At 33.8% G+C, this 21,990-nt stretch overlaps 1 protein-coding gene across 6 annotated transcripts in view; it reads right to left on the bottom strand.

The window, feature by feature from the left end:
• The window catches only part of PALS2 (protein associated with LIN7 2, MAGUK p55 family member), a 111,108-nt gene that overhangs the window by 39,573 nt on the left and 49,545 nt on the right, over positions 1-21,990 (bottom strand). For all 6 annotated transcript variants that reach the window (XM_059171370.1, XM_059171369.1, XM_059171375.1 and 3 more), the window contains 3 exons: positions 10,644-10,796; positions 6,557-6,709; positions 5,585-5,812 (listed from right to left, as the gene is read on the bottom strand). In XM_059171370.1, coding sequence (XP_059027353.1) covers positions 5,585-5,812; positions 6,557-6,709; positions 10,644-10,796 — 534 coding nt within the window. The remainder of the gene's footprint in view (positions 1-5,584; positions 5,813-6,556; positions 6,710-10,643; positions 10,797-21,990) is intronic.

Raw genomic sequence — 21,990 nt, 5'->3', positions numbered from 1 at the left:
ATTGAAACTGAGGGGCTGGAGAAACATTTATCATGCAAATGGATGTCAGAAGAAAGTCACAGTAGCAATATTTATGTTGGACAAAAGACTTTAAAACAAAAACTATAACAAGAGACAAAGAAGGGCACAATATAGTGATACAAGAGAGAAAATTCAACATAAAGATAAAACAATATGAAGTATTTATTCACCCAACATGGGAGGTTCCAAATACATTAAAAAGTTAATAACAAACATAAAGGAAGTAATTGATAGTAATACAATAATAGTAGGGGCCTTTAACACCCCACTTACATCAATGGAAGGCTCATCTGAAAACAGAAACTCAACAAGAAACAGTGGCTTTGAGACACAATGGACCAGATGGATTTAACAGATATGTTCAGAAAATTCCTAAATTTTCTAAAATTCCTAAAATACCACAATACACATTCTATTCAAGTGTACAGGGAATATTCACCAGAACCAATCACATATTAGACCTCAAAACAAGCCTCAACAAATTCAAAAAGATCAAAGTCTACCATACATCTTTTCTGACTATACCATTATAAAACCAGAAGTCAACCAGAAGAAAAAACCTGGAAAGACTATAAATACACAGAGGTTAAATAATGTGATACAATGAATAGATCAAGCAGGAAATCAAAGAAATTTAAAAATACATGGAAACAAATAAAAATGAAATTATAATGTACAAAACCTTTAGGATGCAGCAAAAGCATTTCAAAGAGGTAAGTTTAGAGCAATATAGGCCTACCTCAAGGAAAAAACCCTCAAATCCTTACAGCTAAAGGAACTAGAAAAAGAACAACAAACAAAACCTAAAACCAGAAAAAGGAAGAAAATAATGATTAGAGCAAAAATAAATGATAGAGAAACTAATAAAATCACTAAATCAATGAAGTGAGGAGCTAGCTCTTAAAAACAAAACAAAACAAAACAAAACAAAGCAAAACAAAAGTCAATAAAACTGATAGCCCCCCAGCCAGACTTATTGAGAAAGAAACCAAATAAAATCAAAATGAAAGAGAAGAAATAACAATAAACCTCCAAAAAATATAATTACAAGAGAATATTAAGAAAAATTACATGCTGACAAACTGAACAACTCAGAAGTGGATTAATTCCTAGAAACATATTAACTGACCAAAACTGAAGCAGGAAGAAATAGCAACAAAACTGAATCAATAATTAAAAAACTCCCAACAAACAAAAGTCCAAGACCAGATGGTTTCACAAGCAAATTCTGCCAAACACTGAAAAAAGAGTTAGTATCTATTCTTCTCAAACTATTCCAAAAAAGTGAAAAGGAAGGAAAACTTCCAAATTCATTCTATAATGCCAGCATTTCCCTGACACCAAAATTAGACATCACAAAAAGAGAAAAGATCTCTCATGAACATAAATGCAAATATTCTCATCAAAATACTAGCAAATCAAACCTAACAATACATTAATAAAATTATACAGCACGACCAAGTGAGATTTATTCCTGGGCTGCAAATGTAGTTCAACATTCACAAATCAGTCAACATGACACATCGTATCAATAAGAAAGGATAAGAGCCACATGATCATTTCAAAAGACACTGATTGCAAAAGTAGTTCAATATTCACAAATCAGTAAACATGACACATTGTATCAATAAGAAAGGATAAGAGCCACATGAACATTTCAACAGACACTGAAAAAAACACTTAACCAAGTATAACATCAATTCATGATAAAAATCCTCAACAAAACAGGTTTGGAAGGAACATACCTCAACAAAATAAAAGGCCATTAATGAAAAACCACAGCTAATATAATTTTCATTGGAGACAAACTGAGAGCCTTTCCCCTAGGGTCAGGAACAAAACAAGGATCAAAACAAGGATTTCCCCTAGGGTCAGGAACAAAACTCAGCACCTTTATTCAACATAGTACTGGAAAACCTACCCATAGCAATCGGACAACAAAAAGAAATAAAAGGTGTTAAATCACCAAGGAAGAAGTCAAACTTTCATTCTGCAGATGACATGATACTACATAAAGAAAATCCAAAAGACTCCAACAAAAACCTGCAGGAACTGATTAACAAATTCAGAAGAGTCACAGGATACAAAATCAACCTACATAAATCTGCTGCAGTTCTACACACCAATAATGAAGCAACAGAAAGAGAAATTAAGAGAACAATTCCATGTACAACTGCACCAAAATTAATAAGATACCTAGGAATAAACCAAGCCAGAGAATTCTGAAAACCATAAAACAATGATGAAAGAAATTAAGGATGATATAAAGAAATAGAAGGACATTCCATGCTCATGAATTGGAAGAACAAACATTGTTATTATTTTTTTATTTTTTATAAGCATATAATGTATTATTAGCCCCTGGGGTACAGGTCTGTGAATCGCCAGGTTTACACACTTCACAGAACTCACCATATCACATACCCTCCCCAATGTCCATAACCCCACTACCTTCTCCCTACCTCCCTCCCCCCGGCCACCCTCAGTTTGTTTTGTGACATTAAGAGTCTCTTGCGGTTTGTCTCCCTCCCTATCCCATCTTGGAAGAACAAACATTGTCAAAATATCGATACTACCCAAAGCAATCTACACATTTAAAGCGATCCCTATCAAAATACCACCAGTACTTTTCACAGAGCTAAAACAATCAATCCAAAAATTTTTATGGAACCATAAAAGACCCTGAATAGGCAAATTTATCTTGAAAGAGGAAAGCAAAGCTGAATGTATCACAATTCCAGACTTCATGATATATTACAAAGGTGTAGTAATCAAAGCGGTATGGTACTGGCACAAAAACAGATGCAGAGATAAATAGGACAGGATAGAAAATCCTGAAAGAAATCCACAATTATGTGGTCTATTAATCTTTAACAAACCAGGAAGACTATCCAACAGGAAAAAGACAGTCTCTTCAACAAATGGTGTTGGGAAAACTGGACCACTTTCTTATACCGTACACAAAAAATAAACTTAAAATGGATTAAAGACCTAAATGTGAGACAGGAAACCATAAACATCCTAGAAAAGAGCACATGACACTGGTCATAACAACTTTTTTCTAGATAGGTTCCCTAAGGCAAGGAAAACAAAAGCAAACTATTGGGACTCCATCAAAATAAAAAGCTTCTGCACAGCAAAGGAAACCATCAATACAACTAAAAGGCAACCTACGGAATGTGAGAAGATATTCTGCAAATAGCATATCCAATAAAGGGTTAGTATTCAAACTACATAAAGAACTTACAAAACTCGGCACCCCAAAACCAAATAATCCAATTTAAAAAAATGAACAGACGTTTCTCCAAAGAAAACATAGAGATCAGCAGAAGACACATGAAAAAATCCTCTATATCATTCATCATCAGGGAAATGCAAATCAAAACTATAATGAAATAGCACCTTACATCCGTCAGAACAGCTAAAATCAAAAACACAAGTAACAAGTGTTGATGAGGATGTGGGAAAAAAAGGAATCCTCTTGCACCGTTGGTAGGAACGCAAAATGGTGTATCCACTGTGGAAAACAGTATGGCAGTTTCTCAAAAAGTTAAAAATAGAACTACTCTATGATACAGCAATTGCACTACTGGATATTTACCCAAAGAATACAAAAACATCAATGCAAAGAATATAGGCACCTCTATGTTTACAGCAGGATTATTCACAATAGCCAAGATATGGAAGCAGCCCAAGTGTCCACTGATTGATGAATGGATAAAGAAGATGTGGTATGTATGTATGTGGATATATATACACACATATAAATATTAAAAACATACACATATATATACACAAATATATAGTGAAATATTATTCAGCCACAAAAAAAGAAAGAAATCTTGCCATTTGCAATGGCATGGATGGAGTTAGAGAGTATAATGCTAAGTGAAGTAAGTCAGTCAGAGTAAGACAAATGCCACATGATTTCACTCATATATGGAATTTAAGAAACAAAACAAACAAGCAAAGGGAAAAAGAGAGAGAAACCAAGAAACAGACTCAAATATAGAGAACAGTGATGGTTACCAGAGGGGAGATGGGTAGGGAGATGAGTGAAACAGGTGATGGGGATTAAAGTGTACACTTATCATGTTGAGCAACAGGTGATTAAAATAAAAACTTAAATGTATATATTTTTTCCTGTCCTTCAAAAAATAATGTAAAAGAAGTATTCAACATACGTTATTTCAAAGAATTGTATAGAAATATAAAAACTAGACTTTTAACTTCTCATACTGAAAGATCACTGGCAGTATCTTATGTAGAAACTTACAATTTCACTTACCCATGAAATGATAAATTTGTGAAACGAAGTTGAATTAAAGGCATCAATCTAAAACATTCCTTTCTCCCATTTCTACATTATATAGGTCTTTTAAACCCTCTCCTCAGTTCCAACACTCCCACCATCATTGCCAAATCCTTCTCTGCAATTACTTTATTACATTTCTTTCTTTACAATTCTATTGTAAATTCTATTCCATATATGAGTGAAATCATGTGGCATTTGTCTTACTCTGACTGACTTACTTCACTTAGCATTATACTCTCTAACTCCATCCATGCCATTGCAAATGGCAAGATTTCTTTCTTTTTTTGTGGCTGAATAATATTTCACTATATATTTGTATATATATGTGTATGTTTTTAATATTTACAATTCTATTGTAAAGAAAGAAATACTACCTCATCACCACCATAACAACAGTAGCAGCTACTTTTTGAGTGCTATATGCCAGGCGCTGCTAAGAGAGCTTTACGTGAATTAAGTCATTTAATCCTTGTAACACCTTCTGAGAAAAGAAATATTATCCTTAACTATATACATGAGACAATGAAGCACAGAGAGGCTAAGCTAGTAAGTGGTAGCATTTGAATCCAAACAGTGTTAACCTTCTTTTAGAGTTGTCTCTCAGAAATCACCTCACACCTCCAAAATTCTGCTTCCTGGTTAAAGGATATCACTTCTCTCCTTTTGGAAATTCATTCAACAAGATCAAACTAGATAATTGCTGTCATTAGAACATTACCCTGTTCAATAATCTACCTAAAAATTAGTTACAAAAATCAGACCAAATGAGTACAATCCAGGTATTCAAGATTTTTCTCAATCTATATACCTATCCTCCCTTTCTGACCTCATTCCCCATCCAGCCCATCACATGAACACTAAATAAGAGGTATTCAGAGCTATATTCTTATCCTCTCACAGGGTCTAATATAATTCCTGGAACATAACAGGTGCCAAAAGTGTCTGCTAGGTTAAGGACTAAAAGGCTTTATGATTTTTCAGATACCAGCTGTAGGTTACTGTAATGCTAAGGTTCATAGTATTCACAAAGACATTTTGTTATTCCTTCCTAATAAGACAGTGCTAATTGTTTTAAAAATTCAAAAATTCACCCATGAAAAAATAGGGCAATTCAGAACACTTAAATCATAGTTTTTTCCTATTTTCTTTAGCAAAAGAGGAACAAGTGGCAATTATAGCTGTTATAACTAACAATGTGATTAAAGAAATAGAAGTATTATTGATATTATCAAGAATTTTATTACTAACCTGTTGAGGGGTTATGGTATCTCTATAACTTGGTAAAATTTTTAGGGTGACACTTCCACTAATATTTTTCAGTAATTCTTGTAATTCCTTTGGATTGTTTCCAACTTCATGACCATTGACTTCTTTAATGATATCTCCCACATGAAGTAGACCTTGTCGATCTATCATTCCTCCGTGAAGGATTCGGGCGATTACCAGATCATTATTTTCAACCCGAAACGTTACACCCTAAAGGAAATAACAGAATTATCAATGATTTCAGATTATTAGGAAGAAATCTTAAATATTCATTAATATGTATATGTAAGAAAATCATTCTAAAAGTAGGTGAGTTAATTGTTCCTACTTTCCCCTGTTCTCTCCTGTCTTCAATATTTTAATCTCATTAAACCACAGGCAACTGTGATGATATAAATGACCTCATAAAAACAGGACTTTCAGGGAACTGCATTCCACAGGATAAAAAGCTCAAAGGAGGAGAAAAAGTATTTATGCATTCTGATGACCTTGTTCTAAGATTATCATATTTTCTGATAGTCAGGACCCAGAGATAATAATTTTTGCATGGAATAGAAAACTTCACTACTTACAGACTCCTACCATGCCTTCAATTTTTAATAACTTTCTTTTGTGTTTTGATACTATCATTAGCAAGCAACTTGAGTTCATTTCTTCAAAGGGTATAGGAAGAAATGGGGTAGTTGTATCTTATAATTTCTACTGCCCATTAGCCAGCTTCTTCAGGCCTCTATTTCAGCTAAACATTTTATTTTGGCTTAATTTTATATGCTATATTAAGATGAGAGAGCATCAGTTGTATATTTCTATACAAGCCAAAAAGCACTGATAAAACAAATAAACACGAATTGAAGTTTTTATAATAATACAAATTATGAAAAAGAAAAAAAGATATGACTGAGCCACAAATATGTCAGATTTCAGATTTTAAAAGGCACTGATTTATCTACTCACCAATGGCTCCCCAGCTCTTTTGTGAATACCAAGAATACGAATGGCATCTACTGGTAATAATTGATTATTGATAGAAGAATTATTCATTTCTGGGCTTGACGGAGGTGAATCATAACATTTTGATGCCACAATATCATGGGCCTCCAAGAGTGACTGTAAGGATTCAAAAAAGCCTGTGGTTATTAATTACTGATGGAATAAAGTTATTAAAAATAATAGTCCATTATTCCAGTGGAGTACTAAAACCTTCCAAGGCATACATTATTAAATTCTTAAAATATGAGGTAAACCAAATGCACCAGAATCTTTTAAAGAAATATATATACAGTACATTAACATAAATATTGTATTTCTTGTTTTAAAAGAGTTGAAGACTCCTGATAGAGTTTTATGACTTCTTAAAAAAAGTGACAAGTTCAGTGGAAATTGAACCTAGATTTCCAAGTATGGTACACTGAAGGCACTGGAATTCACTGCCACCTTTGTCATCAACATTATCACATTTCCTATTTATCATCAATCTCTATTTATTAGGTATCATACAAATTCAAATGGTACAGGGGCACTTGGATGACTCAGTGGTTAAGTGTCTGCCTTCTGCTTAGGTCATGATTTCAGGGTCCTGGGATAGAGCCCTGCATCAGGCCTGCTCAGCAGGGAGCCTGCTTCTCCCACTCCCTCTACCTGCTATTGTGCCTACTTGTGCTTTCTTGCTTTCCCTTTCAGATAAATAAATACAATCTTTAAAACAAACAAACAAACAAAAAACCAAATTCAAATGGCATAGACCCTAATTTTTACTTTAAGATTTTTATGTTAGTAATACCATGTATTTTTTACACATATAAAAGCCTGCTAAAAAGATATCCAATAGAAAAAAATGGATAAATATTTACAGCATCTTATATCAGTGATGAGAGATTTATATTACTGACAAAGGCTTTAGTTTATAAAACATATGTTTTAAGAGGAAAAAAACTCTAATGACCTAGTAATGGTCCTGAATATAATTTTACGTCCTACATTTATGATGTACGTGCTACCACATCATAGATGACTTCGATCTACTTTCTAGGGATTTCTTATAATTTTTAAATATATTTTAGTTTTTCACTTACACTATAATTGTGTATGCTCAACAATAAACAATAAACAATAAAATTAAAAAAAAAATTTTGAGTGGATGGAGCTCAAAAACAAATCAAAATAAAAAGAAGGGAGAAAATGTCAACAAATTAGAACAGAAGCAATCAGGATATGTGTAATTTCTGGTCATTTCATGTCGTAAGAGACTAAAGAAAATTTCAAAAAGAAAAAAAATCACAAGTCCACGTGTAAGGATTATTCCTATAAATGCTAGACGTTGCTAAAATCTCTAACCTGGGTTGCTTAGCTTCCAACCTATGCCTTCTTAGCCAGAATTATACTCCTGTGACTTGAACCACTACTTAGATGCTGATAACTTCCAGAACTCTCATGAGCTTCAGATTCATAGACTAAAAATCTTTCTACAACCAGTCAGTCATGAAAATTTGAAAATCAAAGAGTAAACATGGTAGAGGATTGAGACATACTAAATTAATGAAAGATCTGTAATTGCACAATGCTATTTAAAAAACAGAAGGACTGAAAAATTCATCTGTTGCCATTTAAGACTGCTATTTTAAACAATTCTTTAAAAACTGGTAAAGGGAAGGATCAGACATTTCCCTGATTTTTCAGTCTGAAATGCATTACGGGGTAACTAAATAGTTCAGTTGATGAGGAAAAGCTCTACTTTATATAAGAACAGCAGCTACAAAACGTAGAATGAGAGAACCTGGAAAATGTCATTTTGAAGGCTCTAAAGAAAATACTGATTCAGGCAAGGATTAATTTGTGTTCATAAGTAGATAAATGATTAAACAGGAAACAGCATCTGTATGCTAGAATAATAACACACTAGATTATGTCCTAGTCAAAAGTATTTCAAAGAAGGGATTAGATTGTCTATGCCCTTAATCAAGGGACTAATCTCAGCAACGATACTGGTGGGCTAACCAGGTGTCACATATCTTCTGATGTACTTTAATTCATATTAACATTACGTCACTAATGATGCATTCTAGTTCCAAATAGTTAACCTGAATCATCCTTTTAGATAGAACTTCTGTTCACAGGAAATAGAGGGGGTAACTAAACAACAAAGCGAAGAGACCACCAGATTATCCAGGGAGTGGGACATTCTTTAGGGCAATGGTCTCGTCTCTTAATAGGTCAATATCATAATCAAGGGAGAAAGGATGGTCCATCCAAATGCCACACATGAATCTAGGTTGGAAACCCATAGTACAAAACAGCTATAAAGAATATTTTGGTGTCAAATGGAGATGTTTGAATATAGTATGTGTATTACATGAGATGGAGATCCACTGAAATGGCCAAGTGGAAATCAGTGACTGAAAATAAGGGTAAGTTACAAAATAGCTTGTACAAAAGGATCTCAATCAGGAAAGAAAAAAATATGTACATTTATGCATAGAAAAAGTATGGGTACTAGGATAGTACAGTAGATCTGGGTAATAAGAATGCAATATCTTAATTTTTAAATTTTTGCTTGCCAGTATTTTCTAATTATATTTATGAAACTTTATATAAATTTATATACTTATTAGATTTTATATATTTATTAAAGATACACAGCATGTCTGAAAGCTCTATCAGATTCTTCTGAAGTATCACAAACTTAACAAGGCTGGTTACCTAACATTAACATGTCAATTTCTTCTAGAGTATTCCTTATCTCAGTGAGTGCCATCAATTATTTGTTAGAAACCTTACCCTTATCAACTTCCCAAATCTCTCTTCTGCAATGATCACACATAACCAATCACCAAGTCCTGTTGATTTTACTGCTTAAACCTGAAAATCTTCACATTTTCTACTCTCAACACTGCTGTCAGTTTCTTGCCCTAGTGCTTAACCATCTTACTCCACAATCAGCCCCCTCTCCCTGTGTAATACCTCCTACTCTCCCCTCTCATGGTTTCCCACTGTCCTCGGGGTAAAGTTCAAATGGCTTACTGTGCCCTAGAAGGCCTTCATCAACTGGCACAAGCATATAGGATGTCTCTGATACATGTCCATTATTTTGTATGTTGAGATACTGATTCATGGAGCAACCAACTCACTATAAACCTTTGTATTTTACAGTCACGTTGTTGAAGAGTCACAGAAAGTCCTTGAAAAAACCCAAAGAGGAGTTGCCATTTCATTTTCAATGCTAAGATTTATAGTGAAAAGCACTTTATATTCTTCCATCCCAGCATCACTTACAGAACAGTCCATTCTTTCTCCCCTAAAATGTAGTATCTCTATCATAAATCAAATTGTCATATACATGTATATGTACTTCTGCGTTTTTTATTCTCTTCCATTGGTCTATTTTTCTAATACTGTCCCAATGCCACACTTAATCACAGGTTAATAGGAAATCTCTCCCCCACTCCCCTCCACTCTCTCTTCTAAAACTGACTCTTTGTTAAACAGGTTTATTTTTCACTGACAGACCAAAGCTTAAATTGCACTTATTTTTTTTTTTTTTTTGCAGCTATGGAGGAAATGTTATGGATTAGTTTCTATCCTCACACAGTTCTCTTTTGTTTTATTCTAAATTCATTGATTGCATCTCAGTCTCAGAAGCAATACTGCAATAGCTTTCATAAGAAAGGCTGTGAAACAGTGGTAGTGAGGAAGGAAAACCTATTATCACAGTAAGAAAAATGTCTCCAGCATGTGGTCTGGTGGTGAATCAAGGCTGGTTTTAATTACACAATGGAAAATCCATTCTGATATATTTCTGCTATACATTTATGTAGTGTGTTATTAGTTGTGGGTGTATCTGATTTGATATCCTCAGTATTTCAGGATATTAAAATACTTAAGTTGGAACTTACATATTTACAAACTCTAAATAATCTTAAATAATCTTAAATATTACTTAATAATAAATAATCTTAAATAAATCACCATAAACTGGAATTTAACTACTAAAAGAGAATACTTTGGAAATAAAGTGCACTTGAGAAGAATAATACACAAAATTTACCTGGAAGTGAGGCTCTTTGAGGATTCCAACCAGCTCTGCCACATTTTCATCTGCATTCATTAAGGGAGTGATATCTTCAAGAATTTCATTGACTAATTCTAAGTTATTATCACTGACAGCTTCTAGTTTTGAGTCTTCTAGCCTCTCATGAGCCTGAAAAGATACAGTATAATTAAAGTCACAGCACATTTTTGCTCCAGACCATGGTTTTCTTCTTTTCATAAAGAAGACTTAAAAAGATACTACTTGAAAGTTTGATTCATTGAAACCAAATGTAATATTTCAATCAAGGACAATATGTAGATTTTGTAGTAAATGTTATCAAGAAATATAATAAATCTTAGCTTGTATCCCTATTCTGAAAGTCAAGGAAAACTTGTTTTAATAACTTAACCATGAAAAAACTATAGTCAGATAACAACTGAAAAGAAAAAAAAATTTCCTACCCAATAGAATTTCCTAATGACTTTCCTAATGACTGGTCTAGGCTCAAACTCTAGAGGATACTGCTTGTGATTCATGAAAATAAATGATTATGCATAATAAAAATTTTAAAAAAAGGAAATGTAATCATTACATGGACTGCCATTAAAAAATAATAAAAATCATTTGGGGAGCACCAAATCCTAAAACTACCATTTCCCAATATTTGAAAATCAGCAAAATAAGTCAATTTAGGAAAGTCAGCTCTTGAACTGGACTTTGAAGGACTGTTTGATTTCATTAGGGGAGTGATCACCTTGTGTCTCTTTATCTTAAGCCACTTTTTTTTTTCTTAATCTCACCATCTCTTCCATGGAAAATGGACCATGAATCACACTGTTACAGGAAACAAGTAGCCCTATTTAGCCTCAAATAGTTGGAATAAAACAGTTTTAAATTCAAACTAAAAATGAACATTAAGCAGTCTCCCTTTTTTAAGTGTTCTTTGTTTTTTGATGAATGGTTGCTGTCCGATTTTGAAGGCAGGCAAAGCATAACTGTTAAGACTTAATGTATAAATGAAACTATGTAAGATGACAAATCTTGTATTTAGTATTTTAAGATCCACGTTGGTAAGTGCTCAGGAAAAACCCAAGTTTCAAGTAGTAACAGTATCAATTAAACTTTATATGTACCTATAATACTTTAGCTGTTATATCTACCATAGAGTGGATCCTTCAAGACAAACACATGATTTTTAAAATGCAATTTTTTTCACTTAAGTATTTTTTTCTAGGTGACTCACCAGACTGAAATAAGTGTTTAAGTGAAAGAGGGGGCTATATATTAAGCAACATTTTTAAGAAATGCCTCAGAAGAAAAAAAAATTTAAGTCATATGAGATGACAGAAGAAATTATAACTGCTATTAAACAAAGAAAAATGTCAAAAGACCAAATGTAATTTAGAGAAAGGAGTTACTATTTTTTTAAAAAAGATTTTATTTATTTATTTGACAGACAGAGACCACAGTAGGCAGAAAGGCAGGCTGAGAGAGAGCGGGGGGGGGGGGGGGGGGAACAGGCTCCCTGCTGAGCAGAGAGCCCGATGTGGGGCTTGATCACAGGACCCTGGGATCATGACCTGAGCCGAAGGCAGAGGCTTTAACCCACTGAGCCACCCAGGCGCCCCAGGAGTTACTATTTAGATATGAAAAAAATTAAGATTAGAAAATGCCATGAAGTGGGGCGCGTGGATGGCTCAGTTAAAGCCTCTGCCTTCGGCGCAGGTCATGATCCCAGGGTCCTGTGATCAAGCCCTACATCGGGCTCTCTGCTCAGCAGGGAGCCTGTCTCCCCCGCTCTCTCTCACTCTGCCTGCCTCTCTGCCTATTTGTGATCTCTGTCTGTCAAATAAATAAATAAAATCTTTTAAAAAAAAATTTATTAAAAAAAAAAGAAAATGCCATGAAGAATGAAATGGGTAAACCTGTAACTTTCTGAAAGTTTAATGTAAGCCTAATAAGGATAAAATGATGACACTCACATATACCATAAAATGATTATCACCATTGGAAAAAAACCCTAAAATAATGGATATAACTAGCTATTAACTCTTATAAAACAAGCTAGAATTGCTTATTGCTTTAATACAAATATTTGCTGTTAACAAATATTTAATTTAGCATCGTTAACCTTGCAACACTCTATTACTCTTACGGAAGTAGAATAAAGTTTAAGGAAAGAAAGGAAATAAAGAAGCTGAACATTTATTGAGGGCTGTTTGGGTATGTGTCAGGAACTATATTCTCAGTGCAGTGTGAGTGAGTGTGTATTAAGCAAAGGTAGGTGTATTGTTATCCTCACCTTGCAAACATAGATGCTGATGCAAAATAAGATAAAGTGATTTGCTTGAATATACGCTACTGCTAAGTGGCAGAGTCAGGTAGTCTAATACCAAGGCTTGAATGCTTACCTACTAAAGCTTTTTTGACTTCATCATTATACAGACAGCCACTGAAATATCGTACTGTGGTTAATTATTGTATCTGTTATATATTATTCTAATTCATTTAACTCAGAGATATACTCTCATTGACTGCTAGTTGATTTGTTCCTTCTTAGCATGCTCTTCTAGTCCAGATGTGTCATTCTGTTCTACTGAGTCTTCCTACAGTTACTTTGTACTCCTGTGGTTCAGAATACTACCTGTCCCTTCAACCTGCACCCCTCTGCTCAAAGTAAGAGCTATAAAGACCACCTGTTTCTCTAGTTAAGAGATAAGGAGTACCTTACAATTTTCAGGTACTGTATCAATATATTTTCTATAACATCCTCTGGTCATGTAATATATCAATTCAATTCAGACAAGTAAAGAGCAGAAATGATCACTGACCTGAGAACTCTAATATAGCTCCCTTTGTTCCTATTCCTATGTTCATCTACCTTACTGCTCCCAAATTGGGTGAGGACACGTGGGAAGATGGACAGACTTACCAGAAAGAGGATGTCAAGCAGGAGGGCAAAATTATGTTATAAAAACAAACACACCCAAAGGTTTTTTCATACCAACTACACAGACTGATGCTATAGTAGGAAAGAATCTCACTATACAATAAGAAGTTCTCAGGGAAAAAATAAAAGGCTTTTTAGTGAAACTGCAGCTATAATTATGTAACACAGAAAGCCAATTTCTAAAATATAGTTGGGTTCTATCAAGACTAACTGTAATTTTTCCAAAAAAGCAAAAGCAGGTCCATATTTGTTAATATGTAGATTTTTAAGCTCGAAGATACTGTGAAAGAAGTTGGGACCTCTAGTCACTTTAAAGTCATAATTTATTTAGTAGATTTTAAGAGGCAAGTGCCAACTTGAATTTAACTAATAAGACCCACACACCACAAAAAAGAAAATAAAGGACAAAAGGAAATAGTGAAAATTGTCCAGAAGGAGAGATGAATCATAAGCTATTTGAATGAATGGGTCTAGCATCCTTTAAGACACTATGAGAATAAAAACATATTCCACCTGCCACAAGTGGTTGAAAGAATATGCTATGACTGGGTTTATAGAACAATTGGAGTTGATACAAATATGGCCTAGCCTTCTTTTATGTCCAGATCCGAGAGTCCTATTTACCACTGCACCTTAGAAAAATGAACTGCAGAGAAGAAAAAGTTCTTTCAGGACTTCTAGGTATTTCTTCTAGGCACAGTCCAGCAGCCATGCTTGCAAGCCAAAAAAAAAAAAAAAGAAAAAATTTAACAAGTTGTGGGCTATAACTAAAGTGAAAAATACTATCATTTATTTTGTTATATCTAATACTATTATTATTATGTGTAAAACCTTCCCTTTTGTCCTCAAAAGGACGAAAATATAAATTTTGTTTCTATCTTTGAATATGGCTAAGTATGTGGTAGTTGCTCATTAAATGTTTCTTGGAAAAGATAAGTAAATGGGAAGTAAGTTTTGCTGTGGTCAGAGTCATCCCCTTCTATTCTAAAGAGTTTAGGAAGAGAAAGATCAAGAGAAGCCCACGAACAGTCAAAAATAAGTAACTTGAGCAGAAAATAGAAATGAGACAGGAAATAGAAAAGTCAATTTCTATTTTGCTTCTGCATCCATTATATCAAAGAGAATGAGATTTGTTCTGAATAAAAAGATGGAAGAAATAAGTATAAATAAACTAGAATTGAATTCTCTAATAAGTAAAGAACTTGCCAGAAATCTAGTTAACAAAAGGAGTTCAAATTCTTAGATTAGATAAATTATATATTGAAGTACTAAGGAAGCTTCTAAATAACATTGCCGAGCCACTCTTAGAGTTATCTGTGGAAAAAGAGAACCACACAGATGCCAAAAAAACTAGAAATGGGAATCTGTTATACTTTTTAAAATGAAAAAGACCTTTTTTCTTTTTTTTAAAAGCTTGGCTTTAACAGTATTCAGAAAAAATATAAAAGAATACTTTTTATAATCTCTGAGTGGGAAAGACCTTTCTAACTTATGCTGCAAAATCTGGAAGCTATAAACTAAACAAAAAAGGCCCAATAAAATTAACTGCATTTAAAAATTTAATTTCTTGTCAAAAATCAGCAAAGTCAAAATACAAATGACAAACCAGGGTTAAAATACTTACAAATCATATTATAGACCAAAGGCTAATTTTCTTATACATAAAGGAAGTTTTAGAGAGAGAGAGAGAAAGCAAGAGCACTAGCAGGGATAAGAAGAGGGACAAGCACACTCCCAGGTGAGTGGGGAGCCCAACTTGACCCCAGGATCCTGAGATCATGACCTGAGCGAAGTCTGAGGCTTAACCCACTGAACCACCGAGACACCCCTACAGAAAGGACTTCTATAAACCACTAAGAAAAAGATCAACACATAAATAGGCAAATACTATGAACAAGAAATATACAGAAAAGGAAATTCAAATACCTCTTAAATATCTGAAAAGATATACAACGACCTTCATGATAAGAAGTACAAACTAAATATATAGTACTATATATATTTTTTTAATTAGATAGGCAAGGATAAAAATCCTGGTAAAGTACCATGTTGGTGAAAATACAGTAAAAGACAGACATTCTCATACATTTTTTTTTTCTCCCTGGTGGAAACATACTAGTGAGCAAAGTACACATTCATCTGAAGCGCACATGGAACATTTACCAAGACAGACCACTGTATGGGCTATAAAACATATCTTAAAAAGTCTGTAAGAATAAAAATCATATTAAGTATGCTCTCAGAATACAATGGAATCAAATCAAAACTCAGTAATAGAAAAACAGCTAGAAAACCCCAAAACACTTCAAGACAAAGCAACACTGTTTTTTTGTTTTGTTTTGTTTTTTAGGATTTATTCATAAAAGAGAGCGCACAGCACATGAGTGTGGTTCAGGAGAGAGGCAGAGGGGCAGAGGGAGAGGGAGAAGCAGACTGCCCACTTAAGTAGGGAGCTGGATGCAGGGCTTGAGCCCAGAACCCTGGGATCATGATCTGAGCCAAAGGCAGATGCCTGACTGAGCTACCCAGGCACCCTCAAAACAACACATTTCTAAGACTACATGGGTCAAAGAAGAAGTCTTAAGAAAAATTTAAAAATATGCGATCCAAATGAAAATACAACTTACCAAATTTTGCGGGATGGGGCAAAAGCAGTATTTAAAGGGAAATTTATAGTACTGATGCACACTTAGAAAAGAAAAAAGACCTAAAATCAATAATCTAAACTTACATCTTATATAGTCAAGAAAAAAAGAGCAAATGAAATCTAGAGTAAGCAGAAGAAAGCAAATAATCAAATTTAAAGCAGAAACCAATGAAAGTGAAACCAGGAAGTCAATAAAAGTTAATGAAACCAAAATCTGGTTCTTTGAAAAGATTAAAATTAATAAACTTCTATCTAGGTTAACTAAGAAAAAAGAGAAGACAGAGATTTACTAATAACAGAAAAGAAGGGGGGGCCATCACTACTAATGCTATAGACATTAAAGAATAATAAAAGAATACTATGAACAAATCTATATCTATAGATTTGATAACCTATATGAAATGGACCAATTCCTTTAAATACACACAGCATAAAAACTCACAAAAGGAGACATAAATAACCTGAAGAGTACTCTATCTGCTAAAGAAATTAAAATCAATAATTAATAACCTTCCCAAACAGAAAGCACCAGGCCTACAGGGACTAACTTGTATATTCTACCAAACATTTAAGAAGAATTATTCCAATTCTCTACAATCTCTTCTAGGAGATAGAGAAAACATTTCTTAACTCATTCTATAGGGACAGCATTACTCTAATGCCAAAACTGGACAAAAACATTACATGTCATTATACATCTATTAAAACCCATAGACACACATATACAACACGAAGTATGAACACTGATATGAACTATGGACTTAAGTTAATGAAGTTTTAAATTTATAGAAAGATTGTGCAGAGGGGTGCCTGGGTGGCTCAGTGGGTTAAAGCCTCTGTCTTTGGCACAGGTCATGATCTCAGGGTTCTGGGATCGAGCCCCACATCGGGCTCTCTGCTCAACAGGGAGTCTGCCTCCCCCTCTCTCTCTGCCTGCCTCTCTGCCTACTTGTGATTTCTGTCTGTCAAATAAATAAATAAAACCTTTTTAAAAAAAAAAGGAAAATTGTGCAGAAAGTATGGAGAATTTCCATGTTATCTGCCTCATTTCCATTTCTCTTATTTACCTCTTGCATTAGTATGATACATTTGTTATAATTAATAAGCCAATCTGATACACTATAATTAACTAAAGATTATAGATTACATTAAGATGTCCTCTAAATGTTGTACAGTTCCATGGGTTTTGACAACTGCAGAATGTCATCTGTGTACCTTTACAGTATCATACAGAATAGTCCCATGGCCCTAAAAATGCTTTATGCTTCCCCTATTCATCCCTCCCTTGTACTCCACTAAACCCTGGCAACTACTGATTCTTTTGCACTGTCTATAATTTCTGCTTTTCCCAGAATGTAATGTAGTTGGAATCACAGTATATACCTTTTCCGGCATGGTTTCTTTCATCTAGCAATATGTATTTGTAGTTCCTCCATATTGTTTTGAAGCTCATTTCTTTTTTACTGCTGAATAATACTCCATTGTATGGATGTATCACACTTTATCTCTGCTCCTATTAAAAATCATCACCGTTTGCTTCAAAATTTTGACAATTATGAATAAATATGCTATAAATGTTCATATGTAGATTTCTTTGCAGACATAATTCATCAACTCCCTTGGGTAACTACCAAGGAGTACAACTGCTGGATTGTATGGTAACACTATGTTAGCTTTGTAAGAAACTGCCAAAGTGTCTTCCAAAGTAGTTGTACTATTTGCACTGCTACTAGCTATGAATTAACAGCTTCCTTTTTAGGATACAGGCTTTCTCAGAGATATTGCAGGTTCAGTTCCAACCACCAAAATAAAGTGAACATTGCAAAAAGGGAATATTGCAACAAAGTCAAATGAATTTTTTGGTTTTTTCCAGTGCATATAAAGTTATGTTTACACTAACTGTGTAATAACATTGTGTCTGAAAAACACTGTATATACCTTAATTAAAAATTACCATATTGCTAAAAACTACTAACCATCAACTGAGCTTTTGGCAAGTTATAACCTTTTTGTTGAAAGAGGGTCACACCTCAACACTGATGGCTGCTAACTGATCAGGGTAGTGTTGCTGAAGGTCTGGGTGGCTGTGGCCATTTCTTAAAATAAGACAATGAAATCTGCTGCATCAACTGACTCTTCCTTTGATAAAAAATTTCTTTGTAGCAGGAGATTCTGTTTGACAGTTTTTCCCCAATAGCAGAACTTCTGTCAATCTTCTCAAACTCTGCAACTGCATTATCAACTAAGTTTATGTAATATTCCAAATCCATTGCTATCATTTCAACAATCTTCATAGCATCTTCATTAAGAGTAGATTCCACCCTAAGAAATCACTGCCTTTGCTCACCCATAGAAATAACTCCTCATTTGGGTTGATGACTGGATCAGTTGGTTAAGTACCTGACTCTTGAATTCAGCACAGGTCATGATCTCAGAGTCATGAGACTGAGCCCTGTGTCAGGTTCACACTCAGCATGGAATCTGCTTAAAAAGTCTCTCCTTCTGCTCCTCCCGCACCTGCACATGAGCACGTACTCTTTCTCTCTTAAAAACCCCACAAACTCCTCACCCATTAAAAGGTTTATTATGAGATTGCAGCAATTTAAATATTATCATGATAAAGTAGAAATATTGTGAGAATTATCAAAATGTGACACAGAAACATAAAGTGAGCACATGCTGCTGGAAAAATAGTTGAGAGATTTGCTCAAAGCAGGGCTGCTACAAACCTTCAACTAAAAAAGAAAAAAAAATACCCAACAAAAAACCATAGTATTCATGAAATGCAACAAAGAGAAGCACAATAAAATGAAGTATGACTGTTTATGTTTTGCAAATATTTCCCCCAATATATAGCTTGCCTTTTCATTTCCTTAATGGTATCTTTTAAAGTAGAAAGTTAAATTTTGATAAAATCTAATTAGTCAAATTTTCATTATGCTTCATGCTTTTAATGTCTTATCTAAGAAATCTTTCTCTAACCCAAAGTAGCTAAGTTTTTCCTTATGTATTCTTTTAAAAGTTTTAAAATTTTAGTTTTTACTCTTAGATCTATTTTGAGGTATTTTTGTTTATAATGTGAGGCAAAGGATGATGTTCATTTTTTTGCCTATAAATAATCAATTGTTTCAACATTTATTGAAAGGACTATTATTTCTTCAATGAATTACCATGGTGCTATTAATAAAAACCAGTTGACCATACATATATTAGGGTCTCTTTCTGGGCTCCATTCTTTGCCACTGATCTATGTGCCAATACTACAGTGTTTTCTGTACTGTAGGGTAATAGTAATCCTTGAGATCTGGCTATGCATAGCATCAAATTTTCTCCTTTTTCAAAACTGTTCTGGTTTAGTCTAAGTCCTTCATAAATTTCAGTTTATCAATAATATGTCAGCCTGAAATTCTGACTGGAATTCTACTCAAGCTACAGATAGTTTGGGGAGAACCGACAATGTTAACAGTACTTAGCCTTCCAAACCCTGTATGTATGTATGCCTTTAATTTCAGCAATTTTTTTTTAGTGTCCAGAGGACAGGACTAGCACATATTATTAAACTGATCCCTATTTCTTTAACAAGTATATAAAAATACAACTAATTTACATAGATTGATCTTGTATCTTATGACCCTGCTAAATCACTTGTTAGTTCTAGGTTTGTTGTTCTTCCTTCTGATAGATTCTTAGGATTTTCAATATAAACAATAATGTCATCTTTGAATAAAGACAGTTTATTTTTTTCTTCTTCAATCTGTATGCCTTTTATTTATCTACTTTTCCTTGCCTTTTTGTACTGGCTAGTACCCCTGGGTATAAACATGAATGGAAATGATGAAGGTTGAATAGAAGGGATCACAGAAAGAAAGCATTCTATCTTCCATCATGAATTATGATGTGAACTGCAGTTTTTTAATAGATATCCATCAGGTTGAGGCAACCTCCAAGTTTACCAAGTTTTTATCAAGGATGAATGTTCAATTTTATAAAATGCTTTTCCTGAAACAATCACATGATTCTTATCATATCAACAAAATGGTGGCATTTACTGATTTTCAAATATTAAAGCAGCCTTGCATTTTTTAGACAAAACTCACTTGATAATGGAGTATTATCCCTTTTGTATGTTGCTGGATTTGATTTGCTAGTATTGTCTTAAGAACTTGAAGTCTATGTTCATGAGGGATACTATTTTACAGTTTTCCTTTCATGAAATGTCCATAGCTGGCTTTGCTATCAGGGTAACACTAGGCTTCATAAAATAGTAAATGTTTTCTTTTCTTCCACTTTTTCTGGAAGGAATCAATTTAAAAAATATTCAATTTTAAAAATATTCAATTTAAAAAAACATAGAGCTCTTCAGGTTGTCTCTTCTTACGTAGGCTTTAGTAGTTTGTGTCTTTTAAGGAATCAGTCAATTTCATCTAAGTTGTCATATCTATTGTCATAAAGTTGTTCATAGTATTTCTTATTATTCTTGCAATACCTGTTGGATTTGTAGTGATGTCCTCTCCTTCATTTCTGATACCGGTAATTTGGGTCTAGTTATAGGACTACTGATTTTATTGATATATTTGAAGTTATACTGACTTTGTCTATTTGCCTTTAATCCATTTAGTCTTATTTTTATTAATTACTTCTTTCTGCTTATTTTGAATTTAATTTGCTCTTTTTTTTTTCCTATTTTCTCAAGGTGCACACTTAGATGACTGATTTACATATTGTTCTTTTCTAATTACAGCATTTTCCTCCAAACATTGCTTTGACATATATTTTCATTTTCATTCAATTCAAAACATTTTTTGTTTGTGATTTCTTCTCCACCCTGTGGTTATTTAGAAGTATGTTGTTTAGTTTCCAGATACTTGGATATTTTTCAAATAACTCTGTTCTGAATTTTAGTTTAATCTCCTTTAGTTTCACAGGTCTGCTATAAAAAACTGGGGTGAATCTGCCCAATGTACTGTGTAGCATGAGGGCTCTCAACTCAGTAGTGGGAATGCAAACTATTCTCCAGATTTTGTGATCCCTGGGAATTGTTTGGCCTACTGTGCTTTCCAGGGGATCTTCTCTAAAACTCCAGAGGCTACTTCATACATATATAGGTCAGTGCTCAGCCAAGGATTTGACAGAGATCTCCAGAGCCCTTTCTGTGTTCAGCTTCCTTTTCCCTAATATTTTGCCACACAAATTCCAGTCACTTCCATCTCCTCAAATCCTGACCTCTATGAAGATTGCTGGCCTGTTTGTATTTTCATCCTTTACTGCAGCCTGAAAACTGTCCTCGATTTCATATTGCTCACTTTGTTTCCTTTCTGTCAGGGATCATGGTCCTGGCTGCCTACTATCCCTGTCTAAAGATGGTTTCCCTTCCCATCCCATATTTTGCTGACTTGTGATGTTAATTCAAGACTATCTTTTCTTCCTTATAGCTTGGATGAACTTTATTCATTCTTGTAACTTTAGTTTACAATCTTGAAACCCTAGAGATTTCAGTACGCATCCCTGATTCTTCATACACTATAAACAATTTCTTTTACCACTTCCTGAACAATGAAAGGATCTTACAATTGTTTGATTCATTAAAATGCCCCAAGACATTGTTATTATTTTATTTTAAAAATTAATATTATATTTACCATTAGTATTCCCTTTGTCATTCTTTCTGCCAGAAAAATGCCCTTCTGCATTTCTTATAAAATAAATGGAGATTATTTTTCTCAGATTTGTCTAAAAGTAAAAACCTTTATTTTGCTTTCATTTCT

The sequence above is a fragment of the Mustela lutreola genome, chromosome 4 (genome assembly GCF_030435805.1).
Source record: "Mustela lutreola isolate mMusLut2 chromosome 4, mMusLut2.pri, whole genome shotgun sequence".
In the NCBI taxonomy this organism is placed as follows: Eukaryota; Metazoa; Chordata; class Mammalia; order Carnivora; family Mustelidae; genus Mustela; species Mustela lutreola.
Note: the sequence above shows the minus strand (reverse complement) of the source record. Positions and strands in the feature narration are given on the sequence as shown.